At 41.0% G+C, this 18342-nt stretch overlaps 1 protein-coding gene across 2 annotated transcripts in view; it reads left to right on the top strand.

Annotated features, from left to right (window-relative positions):
- The window catches only part of Ptp69D (Protein tyrosine phosphatase 69D), a 669136-nt gene that overhangs the window by 221511 nt on the left and 429283 nt on the right, over window positions 1-18342 (top strand). For both annotated transcript variants that reach the window (XM_071664992.1, XM_071664991.1), the window contains exon 11: window positions 16097-16275. In XM_071664992.1, coding sequence (XP_071521093.1) covers window positions 16097-16275 — 179 coding nt within the window. The remainder of the gene's footprint in view (window positions 1-16096; window positions 16276-18342) is intronic.

Genomic DNA, 18342 nt, shown 5'->3' with positions numbered 1-18342 from the left:
ACGTCAGCACACGCAAATATATATACCTATACATCTCAATGTACACATATATATACACACACAGACACATACATATATACCCGTGCACACAATTCACACTGTCTGCCTTTATTCATTCCCATCGCCACCTCGCCACACATGGAATGCCATCCCCCTCCCCCCTCATGTGTGCGGGGTAGCGCTAGGAAAAGACAACAAAGGCCTCATTCGTTCACACTCAGTCTCTAGCTTTCATGCAATAATGCCTGAAACCACAGCTCCCTTTCCACATCCAAGCCCCACACAACTTTCCATCGTTTACCCCAGACGCCCCACTTGCCCTGATTCAATCCACTGACAGCACGTCAACCCTGGTATACCACATCAATCCAATTCACTCTATTCCTTGCCCGCCTTTCACCCTCCTGCATGTTCAGGCCCCGATCACACAAAATCTTTTTCACTCCATCTTTCCACCTCCAATTTGGTCTCCCACTTCTCCTCGTTCCCTCCACCTCCGACACATATATCCTCTTGGTCAATCTTTCCTCACTCATTCTCTCCATGTGCCCAAACCATTTCAAAACACCCTCTTTTGCTCTCTCAACCACGCTCTTTTTATTTCCACACATCTCTCTTACCCTTACATTACTTACTCGATCAAACCACCTCACACCACACATTGTCCTCAAACATCTCATTTCCAGCACATCCACCCTCCTGCACACAACTCTATCCATAGCCCACGCCTCGCAACCATAAAAGATTGTTGGAACCACTATTCCTTCAAATATACCCATTTTTGCTTTCTGAGATAATGTTCTCGACTTCCACACATTTTTTAAGGCTCCCAGGATTTTCGCCCCCTCCCCCGCCCTATGATTCACTTCCACTTCCATGGTTCCATCCGCTGCCAGATCCACTCCCAGATATCTAAAACACTTTACTTCCTCCAGTTTTTCTCCATTCAAACTTACCTCCCAATACTTGACCCTCAACCCTACTGTACCTAATAACCTTTGCTCTCATTCACATTTACTCCTAACTTTCTTCTTTCACACACTTTACCAAACTCAGTCACGAGCTTCTGCAGTTTCTCACATGAATCAGCCACCAGCGCTGTATCATCAGCGAACAACAACTGACTCACTTCCCAAGCTCTCTCATCCACAATAGACTTCATTCTTGCCCCTCTTTCCAAAACTCTTGCATTCACCTCCCTAACAAACCCCATCCATAAACAAATTAAACAACCATGGAGACATCACACACCCCTGCCGCAAACCTACATTCACTGAGAACCAATCACTTTCCTCTCTTCCTACACGTACACATGCCTTACATCCTCGATAAAAATTTTCAATGCTTCTAACAACTTGCCACCCACACCATATATTCTTAATACCTTCCACAGAGCATCTCTATCAACTCTATCATATGCCTTCTCCAGATCCATAAAAGCTACATACAAATCCATTTGCTTTTCTAAGTATTTCTCACATACATTCTTCAAAGCAAACACCTGATCCACACATCCTCTACCACTTCTGAAACCACACTGCTCTTCCCCAATCTGATGCTCTGTACATGCCTTCACCCTGTCAATCAATACCCTCCCATATAATTTAACAGGAATACCTAACAAACTTATACCTCTGTAATTTGAGCACTCACTCTTATCCCCTTTGCCTTTGTACAATGGCACTATGCACGCATTCCACCAATCCTCAGGCACCTCACCATGAGTCATACATACATTAAATAACCTTACCAACCAGTCAACAATACAGTCACCCCCTTTTTTAATAAATTCCACTGCAATACATCCAAACCCACTGCCTTGCCGGCTTTCATCTTCCACAAAGCTTTTACTACCTCTTCTCTGTTTACCAAATCATTTTCCCTAACCCTCTCACTTTGCACACCACCTCGACCAAAACACCCTATATCTGCCACTCTATCATCAAACACATTCAACAAACCTTCAAAATACTCACTCCATCTCCTTCTCACATCACCACTACTTGTTATCACCTCCCCATTTGCGCCGTTCACTGAAGTTCCCATTTGCTCCCTTGTCTTATGCACTTTATTTACCTCCTTCCAGAACATCTTTTTATTCTCCCTAAAATTTAATGATACTCTCTCACCCCAACTCTCATTTGCCCTCTTTTTCACCTCTTGCACCTTTCTCTTGACCTCCTGTCTCTTTCTTTTATACATCTCCCACTCAATTGCATTTTTTCCCTGCAAAAATCGTCCAAATGCCTCTCTCTTCTCTTTCACTAATAATCTCACTTCTTCATCCCACCACTCACTACCCTTTCTAATCAACCCACCTCCCACTCTTCTCATGCCACAAGCATCTTTTGCGCAATCCATCACTGATTCCCTAAATACATCCCATTCCTCCCCCACTCCCCTTACTTCCATTGTTCTCACCTTTTTCCATTCTCTACTGAGTCTCTCCTGGTACTTCCTCACACAAGTCTCCTTCCCAAGCTCACTTACTCTCACCACCCTCTTCACCCCAACATTCACTCTTCTTTTCTGAAAACCCATACAAATCTTCACCTTAGCCTCCACAAGATAATGATCAGACATCCCTCCAGTTGCACCTCTCAGCACATTAACATCCAAAAGTCTCTCTTTCGCACGCCTGTCAATTAACACGTAATCCAATAACGCTCTCTGGCCATCTCTCCTACTTACATAAGTATACTTATGTATATCTCGCTTTTTAAACCAGGTATTCCCAATCATCAGTCCTTTTTCAGCACATAAATCTACAAGCTCTTCACCATTTCCATTTACAACACTGAACACCCCATGTATACCAATTATTCCCTCAACTGCCACATTACTCACCTTTGCATTCAAATCACCCATCACTATAACCCGGTCTCGTGCATCAAAACCACTAACACACTCATTCAGCTGCTCCCAAAACACTTGCCTCTCATGATCTTTCTTCTCATGCCCAGGTGCATATGCACCAATAATCACCCACCTCTCTCCATCAGCTTTCAGTTTTACCCATATTAATCGAGAATTTACTTTCTTACATTCTATCACATACTCCCACAACTCCTGTTTCAGGAGTACTGCTTCTCCTTCCCTTGCTCTTGTCCTCTCACTAACCCCTGACTTTACTCCCCAGACATTCCCAATCCGCTTTTCCCCTTTACCCTTGAGCTTCGTTTCACTCAGAGCCAAAACATCCAGGTTCCTTTCCTCAAACATACTACCTATCTCTCCTTTTTTCACATCTTGGTTACATCCACACACATTTAGGCACTCCACTCTGAGCCTTCGAGGAGGATGAGCACTCCCCGCGTGACTCCTTCTTCTGTTTCCCATTTTAGAAAGTTAATACAAGGAGGGGAGGATTTCTGGCCCCCTGCTCCCGTCCCCTCTAGTCGCTTTCTACGACACGTGAGGAATACGTGGGAAGTATTCTTTCACCCCTATCCCCAGGGATAATATACATATATATATACATATACATGTATATTTGCGTGTTTGGACGTATGTATATACATGTGTATGGGGGGGGTTGGGCCATTTTTTTCGTCTGTTTCCTTGCGCTACCTCGCAGACGCGGGAGACAGCGACAAAGTATAATAAAAAAAAAAATATACATATACACATACACATACATACGCACATATACACACACACACACATACATATATATTTTTTTTTTATACTTGTCGCTGTCTCCCTCGTTTGCGAGGTAGCGCAAGGAAACAGACGAAAGAAATGCCCAACCCCCCCCCATACACATGTATATACATACGTCCACACACACAAAATATACATACCTACACAGCTTTCCATGGTTTACCCCAGACTCTTCACATGCCCTGCTTCAATCCACTGACAGCACGTCAACCCGGTATACCACATCGCTCCAATTCACTCTATTCCTTGCCCTCCTTTCATTCTCCTGCATGTTCAGGCCCCGATCACACAAATCTTTTTCACTCCATCTTTCCACCTCCAATTTGGTCTCCCTCTTCTCCTTGTTCCCTCCACCTCCGACACATATATCCTCTTGGTCAATCTTTCCTCACTCATCCTCTCCATGTGCCCAAACCACTTCAAAACACCCTCTTCTGCTCTCTCAACCACACTCTTTTTATTTCCACACATCTCTCTTACCCTTACGTTACTCACTCGATCAAACCACCTCACACCACACATTGTCCTCAAACATCTCATTTCCAGCACATCCATCCTCCTGCACACAACTTTATCCATAGCCCACGCCTCGCAACCATACAACATTGTTGGAACCACTATTCCTTCAAACATACCCATTTTTGCTTTCCGAGATAATGTTCTCGACTTCCACACATTCTTCAAGGCCCCCAGGATTTTTGCCCCCTCCCCCACCCTATGATCCACTTCCGCTTCCATGGTTCCATCCGCTGCCAGATCCACTCCCAGATATCTAAAACACTTTACTTCCTCCAGTTTTTCTCCATTCAAACTCACCTCCCAATTGACTTGACCCTCAACCCTACTGTACCTAATAACCTTGCTCTTATTCACATTTACTCTTAACTTTCTTCTTCCACACACTTTTCCAAAACTCAGTCACCAGCTTCTGCAGTTTCTCACATGAATCAGCCACCAGCGCTGTATCATCAGCGAACAACAACTGACTCACTTCCCAAGCTCTCTCATCCCCAACAGACTTCATACTTGCCCCTCTTTCCAAAACTCTTGCATTTACCTCCCTAACAACCCCATCCATAAACAAATTAAACAACCATGGAGACATCACACACCCCTGCCGCAAACCTACATTCACTGAGAACCAATCACTTTCCTCTCTTCCTACACATACACATGCCTTACATCCTCGATAAAAACTTTTCACACGCTTCTAACAACTTGCCTCCCACACCATATATTCTTAATACCTTCCACAGAGCATCTCTATCAACTCTATCATATGCCTTCTCCAGATCCATAAATGCTACATACAAATCCATTTGCTTTTCTAAGTATTTCTACACATTCTTCAAAGCAAACACCTGACCCACCACTTCGAAACCACCTGCTCTTCCCAATCTGATGCTTTTTACATCCTTCACCCTCTCAATCAATACCCTCCCCCTAAATTTTAAACCCGGAATAAATCAACAAACCCATAAACCCCGTAATTTGAGCACTCACTCTTAACCCCTTTTTCCTTTGTACAATGCACTATGCACCATTCCAGCCAATCCCCCAGCACCTCACCATGATCCCTACAAAACATTAAAAAACTTTTCCAACCTCAACAATACAGGGCCCCCCCTTTTTTAAAAAGATTCCACTGCAAAACAATCCAAACCTGCTGCCATGCCAGCTTTCATCTCTGCAAAGGTTTTACTACCTCTTCTCTGTTTACCAAATCATTTTCCCAAAACCCCTTTTACTTAAGCACAACCCCCTCGACCAAAACACCCTAATCTGCCACCTTTTATCATCAAACAATCAACAACCTTCAAAAAAAAAAAGCCGGGAAGGCAGCAGGTTGGAATGGGATTGCAGTGGAATTTATTAAAAAAAAGGGGGGACTGAATGTGACTGGGGTTTAAGGTTTTTTAATGGTATGATGACAAAATGGTGAGGGCCTTAGGATTTTGGGAAAGCATGCATGTGCCATTGTACAAGGCAAAGGGGGGTAAAGTGAGTGCTTTAAAATACAGAGAAAAGTTTTTAATACCCTGGCAAATTAAAGGGAGGGATTGGTTTTAGAAAGGGGGAAGGCATGTACAAGCATCAATGGGGAAGAGCAGGGGGTTTCAAAGTGGTAGAGTATTTGTTGATCGGGTTTGCTTTGAAGAATGTATTTGAAAATACTAAAAAGCAAATGATTTGTAGGGAGCATTTAAAGGATCGGAGAAGACATATGATTTGAGTTTATAGAGATGCCTGTGGAAGGGATAAAAAATATATGGTGTGGAGGCAAGTTGTTAGAAGCGTTTAAAATTTTTTTTGAGGATGTAAGGCATTGTTTTCGTGTAGAAGAGAAAATTTATTGGTTTCCCGTGAAAATTTTTTGGGGTTAAGGGGGGGGGGGGGGGGGGGGGGGGGGTGGGGGGGGGGGGTGGTTTTCTCCATGGTTGTTTAATTTGTTTATGAATGGGGTTGTTAGGGAGGGAATTTCAAGAGTTTTGGAAAGAGGGGCAAGTATGAAGTCTGTTGGGGATAAGGCTTGGGAAGGAAAACATTGTTCGCTGGGTGATACAGTGGGTGGGGGCTATCCCTGGGGAAAACTGCAGAAGCTGGTGACGAGTTTCCGTAAAGTGGTGAAAGAGAAAGTTAAGAGTAAATGTTAATAAGAGCAAGGTATTAGGTACGTAGGGTTAGGGGCAATTCAATTGGGGGGTGAGTTTGAAAAGGAGAAAAACTGGAGGAAGTGAAATGTTTTTGATATCGGGGGTGGGCTGGGAGCGGAATTGGAACCATGGAAGCCGGAAATGGATCATAGGGGGGGGGGAGGGGGGAAAAAAATGGACTTGAAGAATGTGTGAAAATCGAGAACAATATCTCGGAAAGCAAAAATGGGAATGTATGAAGGAATAGTGGTTCCAACAATGTTGTATGGTTGCGAGGCGTGGACTATGGATAAGAGTTGTGCGCAGGAGGATGGATGTGCTGGAAATGAGATGTTTGAGGACAATGTGTGGTGTGAGGTGGTTTGATCGAGTAAGTAACGTAAGGGTAAGTGAGATGTGTGGAAATAAAAAGAGCGTGGTTGAGAGAGCAGAAGAGGGTGTTTTGAAATGGTTTGGTCACATGGAGAGAATGAGTGAGGAAAGATTGACCAAGGATATATGTGTCGGAGGTGGAGGGAACGAGGAGAAGAGGGAGACCAAATTGGAGGTGGAAAGATGGAGTGAAAAAGATTTTGTGTGATCGGGGCCTGAACATGCAGGAGGGTGAAAGGAGGGCAAGGAATAGAGTGAATTGGAGCGATGTGGTATACAGGGGTTGACGTGCTGTCAGTGGATTGAATCAAGGCATGTGAAGCGTCCGGGGTAAACCATGGAAAGCTGTGTAGGTATGTATATTTGTGTGTGTGGACGTGTGTATGTACATGTGTATGGGGGGGGTTGGGCCATTTCTTTCGTCTGTTTCCTTGTGCTACCTCGCAAACGCGGGAGACAGCGACAAAGTATAAAAAAAAAAAAAAAAAAAAAATATATATATATATATATATATATATATATATATATATATATATATATATATATATATATATTATATATATATTATATATATATTATATATATATTATATATATTATATATATATTATATATATATTATATATATATATATATATATATATATATATATATATATATATATATATATATATATATATATATATATTATATATATATATATATATATATATATATATATATATATATATATATATATATATATATATATATATAAGATATATATATAAGATATATATATATATATATATATATATATATATATATTATATATATATATATATATATATATATATATATATATATATATATATATATATATATATATATATTATATATATATATATATATATATATATATATATATATATATATATATATATATATATATATATAGGTAGCGCAAGGAAACAGACGAAAGAAATGGCCCAACCCACCCCCATACACATGTATATACATACGTCCACACACGCAAATATACATACTTACACAGCTTTCCATGGTTTACCCCAGACGCTTCACATGCCCTGATTCAATCCACTGACAGCACGTCAACCCCGGTATACCACATCGATCCAATTCACTCTATTCCTTGCCCTCCTTTCACCCTCCTGCAGAGAGATGGGTGATTATTGGTGCATATGCACCTGGGCATGAGAAGAAAGATCATGAGAGGCAAGTGTTTTGGGAGCAGCTGAATGAGTGTGTTAGTGGTTTTGATGCACGAGACCGGGTTATAGTGATGGGTGATTTGAATGCAAAGGTGAGTAATGTGGCAGTTGAGGGAATAATTGGTATACATGGGGTGTTCAGTGTTGTAAATGGAAATGGTGAAGAGCTTCTAGATTTATGTGCTGAAAAAGGACTGGTGATTGGGAATACTTGGTTTAAAAAGCGAGATATACATAAGTATACGTATGTAAGTAGGAGAGCATTATTGGATTACGTGTTAATTGACAGGTGCGCGAAAGAGAGACTTTTGGATGTTAATGTGCTGAGAGGTGCAATTGGAGGGATGTCTGATCATTATCTTGTGGAGGCTAATGTGAAGATTTGTATGAGTTTTCAGAAAAGAAGAGTGAATGTTGGGGTGAAGAGGGTGGTGAAAGTAAGTGAGCTTGGGAAGGAGACGTGTGAGGAAGTACCAGGAGAGACTGAGTACAGAATGGAAAAAGGTGAGAACAATGGAAGTGAGGTGAGTGGGGGAGGAATGGGATGTATTTTAGGGAATCAGTGATGGATTGCGCAAAAGATGCTTGTGGAATGAGAAGAGTGGGAGGTGGGTTGATTAGAAAGGGTAGTGAGTGGTGGGATGAAGAAGTAAGATTATTAGTGAAAGAGAAGAGAGAGGCATTTGGACAAAATGCAATTGAGTGGGAGATGTATAAAAGAAAGAGACAGGAGGTCAAGAGAAAGGTGCAAGAGGTGAAAAAGAGGGCAAATGAGAGTTGGGGTGAGAGAGTATCATTAAATTTTAGGGAGAATAAAAAGATGTTCTGGAAGGAGGTAAATATATATATATATATATATATATATATATATATATATATATATATATATATATATATTTTGCTTTGTCACTGTCTCCCGCGTTTGTGAGGTAGCGCAAGGAAACAGACGAAAGAAATGGCCCAACCCACCCCCATACGCATGTATATACACACACGTCAGCACACGCAAATATATATACCTATACATCTCAATGTATACATATATATACACACACAGACACATACATATATACCCGTGCACACAATTCACACTGTCTGCCTTTATTCATTCCCATCGCCACCTCGCCACACATGGAATGCCATCCCCCTCCCCCCTCATGTGTGCGGGGTAGCGCTAGGAAAAGACAACAAAGGCCTCATTCGTTCACACTCAGTCTCTAGCTTTCATGCAATAATGCCTGAAACCACAGCTCCCTTTCCACATCCAAGCCCCACACAACTTTCCATCGTTTACCCCAGACGCCCCACTTGCCCTGATTCAATCCACTGACAGCACGTCAACCCTGGTATACCACATCAATCCAATTCACTCTATTCCTTGCCCGCCTTTCACCCTCCTGCATGTTCAGGCCCCGATCACACAAAATCTTTTTCACTCCATCTTTCCACCTCCAATTTGGTCTCCCACTTCTCCTCGTTCCCTCCACCTCCGACACATATATCCTCTTGGTCAATCTTTCCTCACTCATTCTCTCCATGTGCCCAAACCATTTCAAAACACCCTCTTTTGCTCTCTCAACCACGCTCTTTTTATTTCCACACATCTCTCTTACCCTTACATTACTTACTCGATCAAACCACCTCACACCACACATTGTCCTCAAACATCTCATTTCCAGCACATCCACCCTCCTGCACACAACTCTATCCATAGCCCACGCCTCGCAACCATAAAAGATTGTTGGAACCACTATTCCTTCAAATATACCCATTTTTGCTTTCTGAGATAATGTTCTCGACTTCCACACATTCTTCAAGGCTCCCAGGATTTTCGCCCCCTCCCCCGCCCTATGATTCACTTCCACTTCCATGGTTCCATCCGCTGCCAGATCCACTCCCAGATATCTAAAACACTTTACTTCCTCCAGTTTTTCTCCATTCAAACTTACCTCCCAATACTTGACCCTCAACCCTACTGTACCTAATAACCTTTGCTCTCATTCACATTTACTCCTAACTTTCTTCTTTCACACACTTTACCAAACTCAGTCACGAGCTTCTGCAGTTTCTCACATGAATCAGCCACCAGCGCTGTATCATCAGCGAACAACAACTGACTCACTTCCCAAGCTCTCTCATCCACAATAGACTTCATTCTTGCCCCTCTTTCCAAAACTCTTGCATTCACCTCCCTAACAACCCCATCCATAAACAAATTAAACAACCATGGAGACATCACACACCCCTGCCGCAAACCTACATTCACTGAGAACCAATCACTTTCCTCTCTTCCTACACGTACACATGCCTTACATCCTCGATAAAAATTTTCAATGCTTCTAACAACTTGCCACCCACACCATATATTCTTAATACCTTCCACAGAGCATCTCTATCAACTCTATCATATGCCTTCTCCAGATCCATAAAAGCTACATACAAATCCATTTGCTTTTCTAAGTATTTCTCACATACATTCTTCAAAGCAAACACCTGATCCACACATCCTCTACCACTTCTGAAACCACACTGCTCTTCCCCAATCTGATGCTCTGTACATGCCTTCACCCTCTCAATCAATACCCTCCCATATAATTTAACAGGAATACCTAACAAACTTATACCTCTGTAATTTGAGCACTCACTCTTATCCCCTTTGCCTTTGTACAATGGCACTATGCACGCATTCCACTAATCCTCAGGCACCTCACCATGAGTCATACATACATTAAATAACCTTACCAACCAGTCAACAATACAGTCACCCCCTTTTTTAATAAATTCCACTGCAATACATCCAAACCCGCTGCCTTGCCGGCTTTCATCTTCCACAAAGCTTTTACTACCTCTTCTCTGTTTACCAAATCATTTTCCCTAACCCTCTCACTTTGCACACCACCTCGACCAAAACACCCTATATCTGCCACTCTATCATCAAACACATTCAACAAACCTTCAAAATACTCACTCCATCTCCTTCTCACATCACCACTACTTGTTATCACCTCCCCATTTGCGCCGTTCACTGAAGTTCCCATTTGCTCCCTTGTCTTATGCACTTTATTTACCTCCTTCCAGAACATCTTTTTATTCTCCCTAAAATTTAATGATACTCTCTCACCCCAACTCTCATTTGCCCTCTTTTTCACCTCTTGCACCTTTCTCTTGACCTCCTGTCTCTTTCTTTTATACATCTCCCACTCAATTGCATTTTTTCCCTGCAAAAATCGTCCAAATGCCTCTCTCTTCTCTTTCACTAATAATCTCACTTCTTCATCCCACCACTCACTACCCTTTCTAATCAACCCACCTCCCACTCTTCTCATGCCACAAGCATCTTTTGCGCAATCCATCACTGATTCCCTAAATACATCCCATTCCTCCCCCACTCCCCTTACTTCCATTGTTCTCACCTTTTTCCATTCTGTACTGAGTCTCTCCTGGTACTTCCTCACACAAGTCTCCTTCCCAAGCTCACTTACTCTCACCACCCTCTTCACCCCAACATTCACTCTTCTTTTCTGAAAACCCATACAAATCTTCACCTTAGCCTCCACAAGATAATGATCAGACATCCCTCCAGTTGCACCTCTCAGCACATTAACATCCAAAAGTCTCTCTTTCGCACGCCTGTCAATTAACACGTAATCCAATAACGCTCTCTGGCCATCTCTCCTACTTACATAAGTATACTTATGTATATCTCGCTTTTTAAACCAGGTATTCCCAATCATCAGTCCTTTTTCAGCACATAAATCTACAAGCTCTTCACCATTTCCATTTACAACACTGAACACCCCATGTATACCAATTATTCCCTCAACTGCCACATTACTCACCTTTGCATTCAAATCACCCATCACTATAACCCGGTCTCGTGCATCAAAACCACTAACACACTCATTCAGCTGCTCCCAAAACACTTGCCTCTCATGATCTTTCTTCTCATGCCCAGGTGCATATGCACCAATAATCACCCACCTCTCTCCATCAGCTTTCAGTTTTACCCATATTAATCGAGAATTTACTTTCTTACATTCTATCACATACTCCCACAACTCCTGTTTCAGGAGTATTGCTTCTCCTTCCCTTGCTCTTGTCCTCTCACTAACCCCTGACTTTACTCCCCAGACATTCCCAATCCGCTTTTCCCCTTTACCCTTGAGCTTCGTTTCACTCAGAGCCAAAACATCCAGGTTCCTTTCCTCAAACATACTACCTATCTCTCCTTTTTTCACATCTTGGTTACATCCACACACATTTAGGCACTCCACTCTGAGCCTTCGAGGAGGATGAGCACTCCCCGCGTGACTCCTTCTTCTGTTTCCCATTTTAGAAAGTTAATACAAGGAGGGGAGGATTTCTGGCCCCCTGCTCCCGTCCCCTCTAGTCGCTTTCTACGACACGTGAGGAATACGTGGGAAGTATTCTTTCACCCCTATCCCCAGGGATAATATACATATATATATACATATACATGTATATTTGCGTGTTTGGACGTATGTATATACATGTGTATGGGGGGGGTTGGGCCATTTTTTTCGTCTGTTTCCTTGCGCTACCTCGCAGACGCGGGAGACAGCGACAAAGTATAATAAAAAAAAAAAATATACATATACACATACACATACATACGCACATATACACACACACACACATACATATATATTTTTTTTTTATACTTTGTCGCTGTCTCCCTCGTTTGCGAGGTAGCGCAAGGAAACAGACGAAAGAAATGGCCCAACCCCCCCCCATACACATGTATATACATACGTCCACACACACAAATATACATACCTACACAGCTTTCCATGGTTTACCCCAGACTCTTCACATGCCCTGCTTCAATCCACTGACAGCACGTCAACCCCGGTATACCACATCGCTCCAATTCACTCTATTCCTTGCCCTCCTTTCATTCTCCTGCATGTTCAGGCCCCGATCACACAAAATCTTTTTCACTCCATCTTTCCACCTCCAATTTGGTCTCCCTCTTCTCCTTGTTCCCTCCACCTCCGACACATATATCCTCTTGGTCAATCTTTCCTCACTCATCCTCTCCATGTGCCCAAACCACTTCAAAACACCCTCTTCTGCTCTCTCAACCACACTCTTTTTATTTCCACACATCTCTCTTACCCTTACGTTACTCACTCGATCAAACCACCTCACACCACACATTGTCCTCAAACATCTCATTTCCAGCACATCCATCCTCCTGCACACAACTTTATCCATAGCCCACGCCTCGCAACCATACAACATTGTTGGAACCACTATTCCTTCAAACATACCCATTTTTGCTTTCCGAGATAATGTTCTCGACTTCCACACATTCTTCAAGGCCCCCAGGATTTTTGCCCCCTCCCCCACCCTATGATCCACTTCCGCTTCCATGGTTCCATCCGCTGCCAGATCCACTCCCAGATATCTAAAACACTTTACTTCCTCCAGTTTTTCTCCATTCAAACTCACCTCCCAATTGACTTGACCCTCAACCCTACTGTACCTAATAACCTTGCTCTTATTCACATTTACTCTTAACTTTCTTCTTCCACACACTTTTCCAAACTCAGTCACCAGCTTCTGCAGTTTCTCACATGAATCAGCCACCAGCGCTGTATCATCAGCGAACAACAACTGACTCACTTCCCAAGCTCTCTCATCCCCAACAGACTTCATACTTGCCCCTCTTTCCAAAACTCTTGCATTTACCTCCCTAACAACCCCATCCATAAACAAATTAAACAACCATGGAGACATCACACACCCCTGCCGCAAACCTACATTCACTGAGAACCAATCACTTTCCTCTCTTCCTACACATACACATGCCTTACATCCTCGATAAAAACTTTTCACTGCTTCTAACAACTTGCCTCCCACACCATATATTCTTAATACCTTCCACAGAGCATCTCTATCAACTCTATCATATGCCTTCTCCAGATCCATAAATGCTACATACAAATCCATTTGCTTTTCTAAGTATTTCTCACATACATTCTTCAAAGCAAACACCTGATCCACACATCCTCTACATACATACATACATGTATATACATATGAAAAATGGAAGAAACAATTTAGAAAACTGAAACTTCTAGCTTGAAATGAATGAAAAAATGAATGTCACATAATGGTTCAACCTCAAGCTATGGAAAAAGGAAATGTATAATTTATTTACACAAACGTCACTAGCAGTTCTCATCAATTTAACCCCTGTATCAATAAGCTTCAATGTCTAAGCTACATTTTTCTCCAATTTCACTATTTTCTTGTCAAAACACCATGTATGAAAACTATCACTCCAGTAACACAACTATAAACATTTACTTCCCCTTTAAAAAAGTTCTGGGGAAGTCTGTCTCGATACACTGCGGGAAACTCTACCACCTGGCGAGGTTTGTGTTGCAATGGTTCCCGATTCACAAACATAGTAGCATCACTGGTGGGCCAAGGTAGTTCCGTTTGCGAAGAGGCGCTTTATATGATGTCTTGACACACGATGATCTTAACGAGGTGATGATAGAGGTCCCGTGGAAGTGTTGTTCAGCGATGGGCAATTTCCTTGCCATGCTGGGTAAGGTAGAGCAATCCCGAGCAAGCCATGTGTATTTTTTATCTGTTATTTATCTTTATTTATGTTGATTTGTATATGAGTGGATGGGCCATTCTTTGTCCGTTTCTTGGTGCTACCTTGCTGACGTGGGAAAGAGCAATTGGGTATGAGTAAATATTAAAGGATCGTAGATTTTTTCAATGAAGTCTTTTATAGTCTTCGTCTTTTTCACATGGTACTAATGTGAGTTGGTCTAATCTCTCTGCTTTATAGTTTTTAGATAAAATTGCAAGTAATTTGTGAAAAGTCTTAAGAAATATTTAAGAAATGTTTCAATCCTATCATGTTTGTTATGTTATTTTCATACAATATGATCTTGTGAGAATGTAGTCAGATAGGTATTTTTGTTGCGGGAAGGTTCAGTGCAACAAAGACATCTTCTTTGAGCCTGTGAAAGTAATGTGAGGTGATTTTATGCCAAAATTAGAAGGCAATGCTCAACAGTTTTTGATTATTAGAGTATTGTGAATATTGATTAGTAAGAAATATGTCATTGGTTCACCAGGGATGAAATGTTGAGGCTTTTTATTTGTGGGGATATAGTACCTATCAAATTGACTGTGGCTACTCAAGATGTTTAGTAGCCCTTCAGCACCAATTTTTAATGAATTTTGAAAAATTCAGTGAGTTGGTTTGTCTTGCCATTTGAAAGAGCTTTTTTCCTCTTCTGAAAAAGAAGTTACATATATCATTATTATAATTATATTTACGTGTTTAGTGAAATTATCATTTGAGTAAAATGTTCAGGCTTCATTGCTTCCAGGCATGTGATGTGATTTCCTCAATTTTGTAGTATATAAACATCTATATAAACATCTTGCTATGCAGTCATGTTTTGCTTTCCAATGCAGTAATGTGTGTTTCATCAGTTTTCAAGATTATATACAATATTTAGATAAATCTGTATATATTATCTATATATACAGTCTTTGCTACCCTGGCACTGTGAAATTGATATATTACCCTCTTCCATATTTTGATTATTGAGTAAATGTGTTGAAATATGTGGGCGAAGGATGTGTAAACATTGTCTGGGATGCCAGTAGTTGTTTTGTGACACTTCTCCTCACTTTACCACACAGGATTTTTAATGCCCCAGACCACATGTAGCACCCATACAATCAGTTACTGGAGGCATCTCATACTTTGCATGTCACAGTAGAAGTCAGGGGGTTAAACATTCGTAGGTTCAATATGGTCCTCTGGAAAGTTATTAGTTTTTGATTTATTTGATTTATTCTTAGGACCAATTTCCAATTACCAAGGGTATTTATTCAGAGGATCGTGTTGCCCAAGGCTACATTACTTCCAGTAGCAAGGAAACATGAACCCCTTTGGAGTGAGATGCTCTTTGTTGAGACTGTTTCCTATGATACAACTTCACCAAAGGGGATGTTTAGTTCATGGAGTAACCTCAAGCAGGTTGTTGATTAATTGTTTTAACAATAGCAGTTAATCATTAAAGGAATATGAGTTCAGAAAATCTGTTTGGAAGTTTGCCTTGGGTCCTATTAAAATGAATGTAAAGAGAGGAAACTTATATGAAGCTATTTAGACTATTTACTTTCTCCGTAGGTTTATGCAGGTATAAAACGCCAATATAGTTCACCCATGAGTGCAGTATGTCGCATGCCTGTTTGGGTTCCCATCCCTGAGCAAGTCAAGTGGTGGAAATATCATCATGAAGGGCAAATTGTTCTCAGGCTTCCTGTGCCAAGAGTATCTGAGCGAAATGGAACAATTTGCTGCCACAGGTTTGTCGAAATTCTTTAGTTCAGCACGTAAATCTTCAAAATAGTGTGCAGTGTAGTTTGGGGGAAGAGATCATATCTCTTATTATAAAAAGCCCATAATCCTCTTAGATAACTTGAAACACTTCATCAACCCCAATAGGTGCATGACTCATACTCGAAGAAAGTATAATGAGTAGATGTAAATTATTAGCTTTCTTAATGATAGAAAAATGAAATGCTGATAGTGCTTGTGTTGTTTGCTAAGAGAACAATGACATGCATTGTGTTTAATTGGTAAGTAAGCAGTTAACTGTAGTAGCATCTACACATGTGAATCCACTGTTGGTTTCATAATCATAACTTTGTAATTTTTCACTTTTTTCCATCCCACCCCTTTGCTGGTATTGGGGTTGATGTTTTGGGACTTCAGTTTGCATGATTCATTCCAACAGAAGGAGCATACCTGTATGTATGCACAAGGCACATCCTATGGAAACAGGAGCAGAGATCTTTGCTTAGAAAAGATTACACTAGACATCCCATGGAAACAGGACAGAGTTAGTGATTGACAGAATCTTCTTTATTTAGAAAAGTCTAGCCGATAGTTTTCAAATTCTTGTTTTTATAGCCTTTTATGTAGATTTGCTTTATTGTGTATAGCTTGAGAGAGAAGTAGCACATACATAGAAGTAGCTATGAAAAACATTTTCTGTGAGGCAAGGCTAGTGTATAACTCACCACATGTGTTTCTTGATTCATAGTACTTCTTTTCATTGCTGCCATGTCCATTGCATAGTTTTCAATCTTGCATTCATCCAGAACAAATTTTGAAAAGTTTTATGGTTTTCTCTTAAAGATGTCAGTCCTCATTTCATGCATATTTATTTTGTTTGGTTAAACATTATAGGGTCTTGTAGATTTCCTACTTGACGCTCAAATATTTTGTTTTGTGCCTTTTGATAAATAGTATTCTATGGAACCATGGAGGCTGAAATAAATTGTGAGGTTGGGGAGAGGACTAAGGTCCAAGATGCAATGAATGTGCGGAAGTTGAAGAGGTTATTTTTGAAGATATAGTAGTCTTTACATTATTCTTTGGATGTAACGCATTGTTACTAATTGCAAAAGAATGGAAGGAAGTGGACATGTTGGATATGAAATGCCTAAAGACAGTATGTGTTGTGAGGCAGGTTGATTGTCATAGAGAAAGGTGTTGTAATAAGTGAAGTATGATTTTGAGAATTAACCAGGTTGTGTAGAAATAGTTAAGACATTTAGAGAGGGTAAGTAAAGAGAGATTGATTGAGATAATAAATTTCTTACTGTCAAGTGGAGGGAACAAGAGAGATGGGGAAACTGAGAAGGAAATGCAAGGATGAAGTGAAAGGACCTTTGTAATCCCATTGTTGAGGTGGAGGGTCCTATGTGCAAATTTATGTGCCAAAATTTCTTTTTATTTTTATATAGAGGATCTCTAAGAAAAGAAGAATTCAATGTAGATAGAGTGGTAGTTGGTCAGCAGCCAACAACCAGGGAGGTATATTACCAGTATTACCCACTTGGGTATTGGGAGGTTAGTGATGGCTGCATAGTGAGCCAGCACTTCATTGGTTGTCATGTTTCACTCTTTTGAACGTGGTAGCTGTCTTTTCTTTCTGCCTCACCCATACATGGACTAATGGCATTCTGTCCACAAATATACTATCCTCCTTGTCTTGCATAACTCTTGACAATGCTTAACTCGCACAGCTCAATCTTCATATCTCCAGATTTTCCTGCAGTGAGCACTGTGCACTAGCCTTGCTTTTTGCCAAATGGTAGGAGCAATAGATAGAAGTAGTTGGAAGGAACATTTAGGCAAAACCATAAGGTAGAAACATTAGGTAGAAGTAGTCAGCAGGAACATTAGATTAGAGCCTCTATAAACATTGCACTAGAGTTGCCCTCTGCCAATGGCCCATTAAAGGTGAGGCACTAAAGGGTAGGAGCAGCACTGGAGTCACTAATTATGGAGACTATTGCTGTGGCCACCCCCTTGAGGGAGTTCCAGGAGGCAACAGGCATCAGAGAAGTAGATAGATAGATATA

Source organism: Panulirus ornatus, chromosome 9 (genome assembly GCF_036320965.1).
Source record: "Panulirus ornatus isolate Po-2019 chromosome 9, ASM3632096v1, whole genome shotgun sequence".
NCBI lineage: Eukaryota > Metazoa > Arthropoda > Malacostraca > Decapoda > Palinuridae > Panulirus > Panulirus ornatus.
This window is presented reverse-complemented; position numbering and strand designations above follow the sequence as displayed.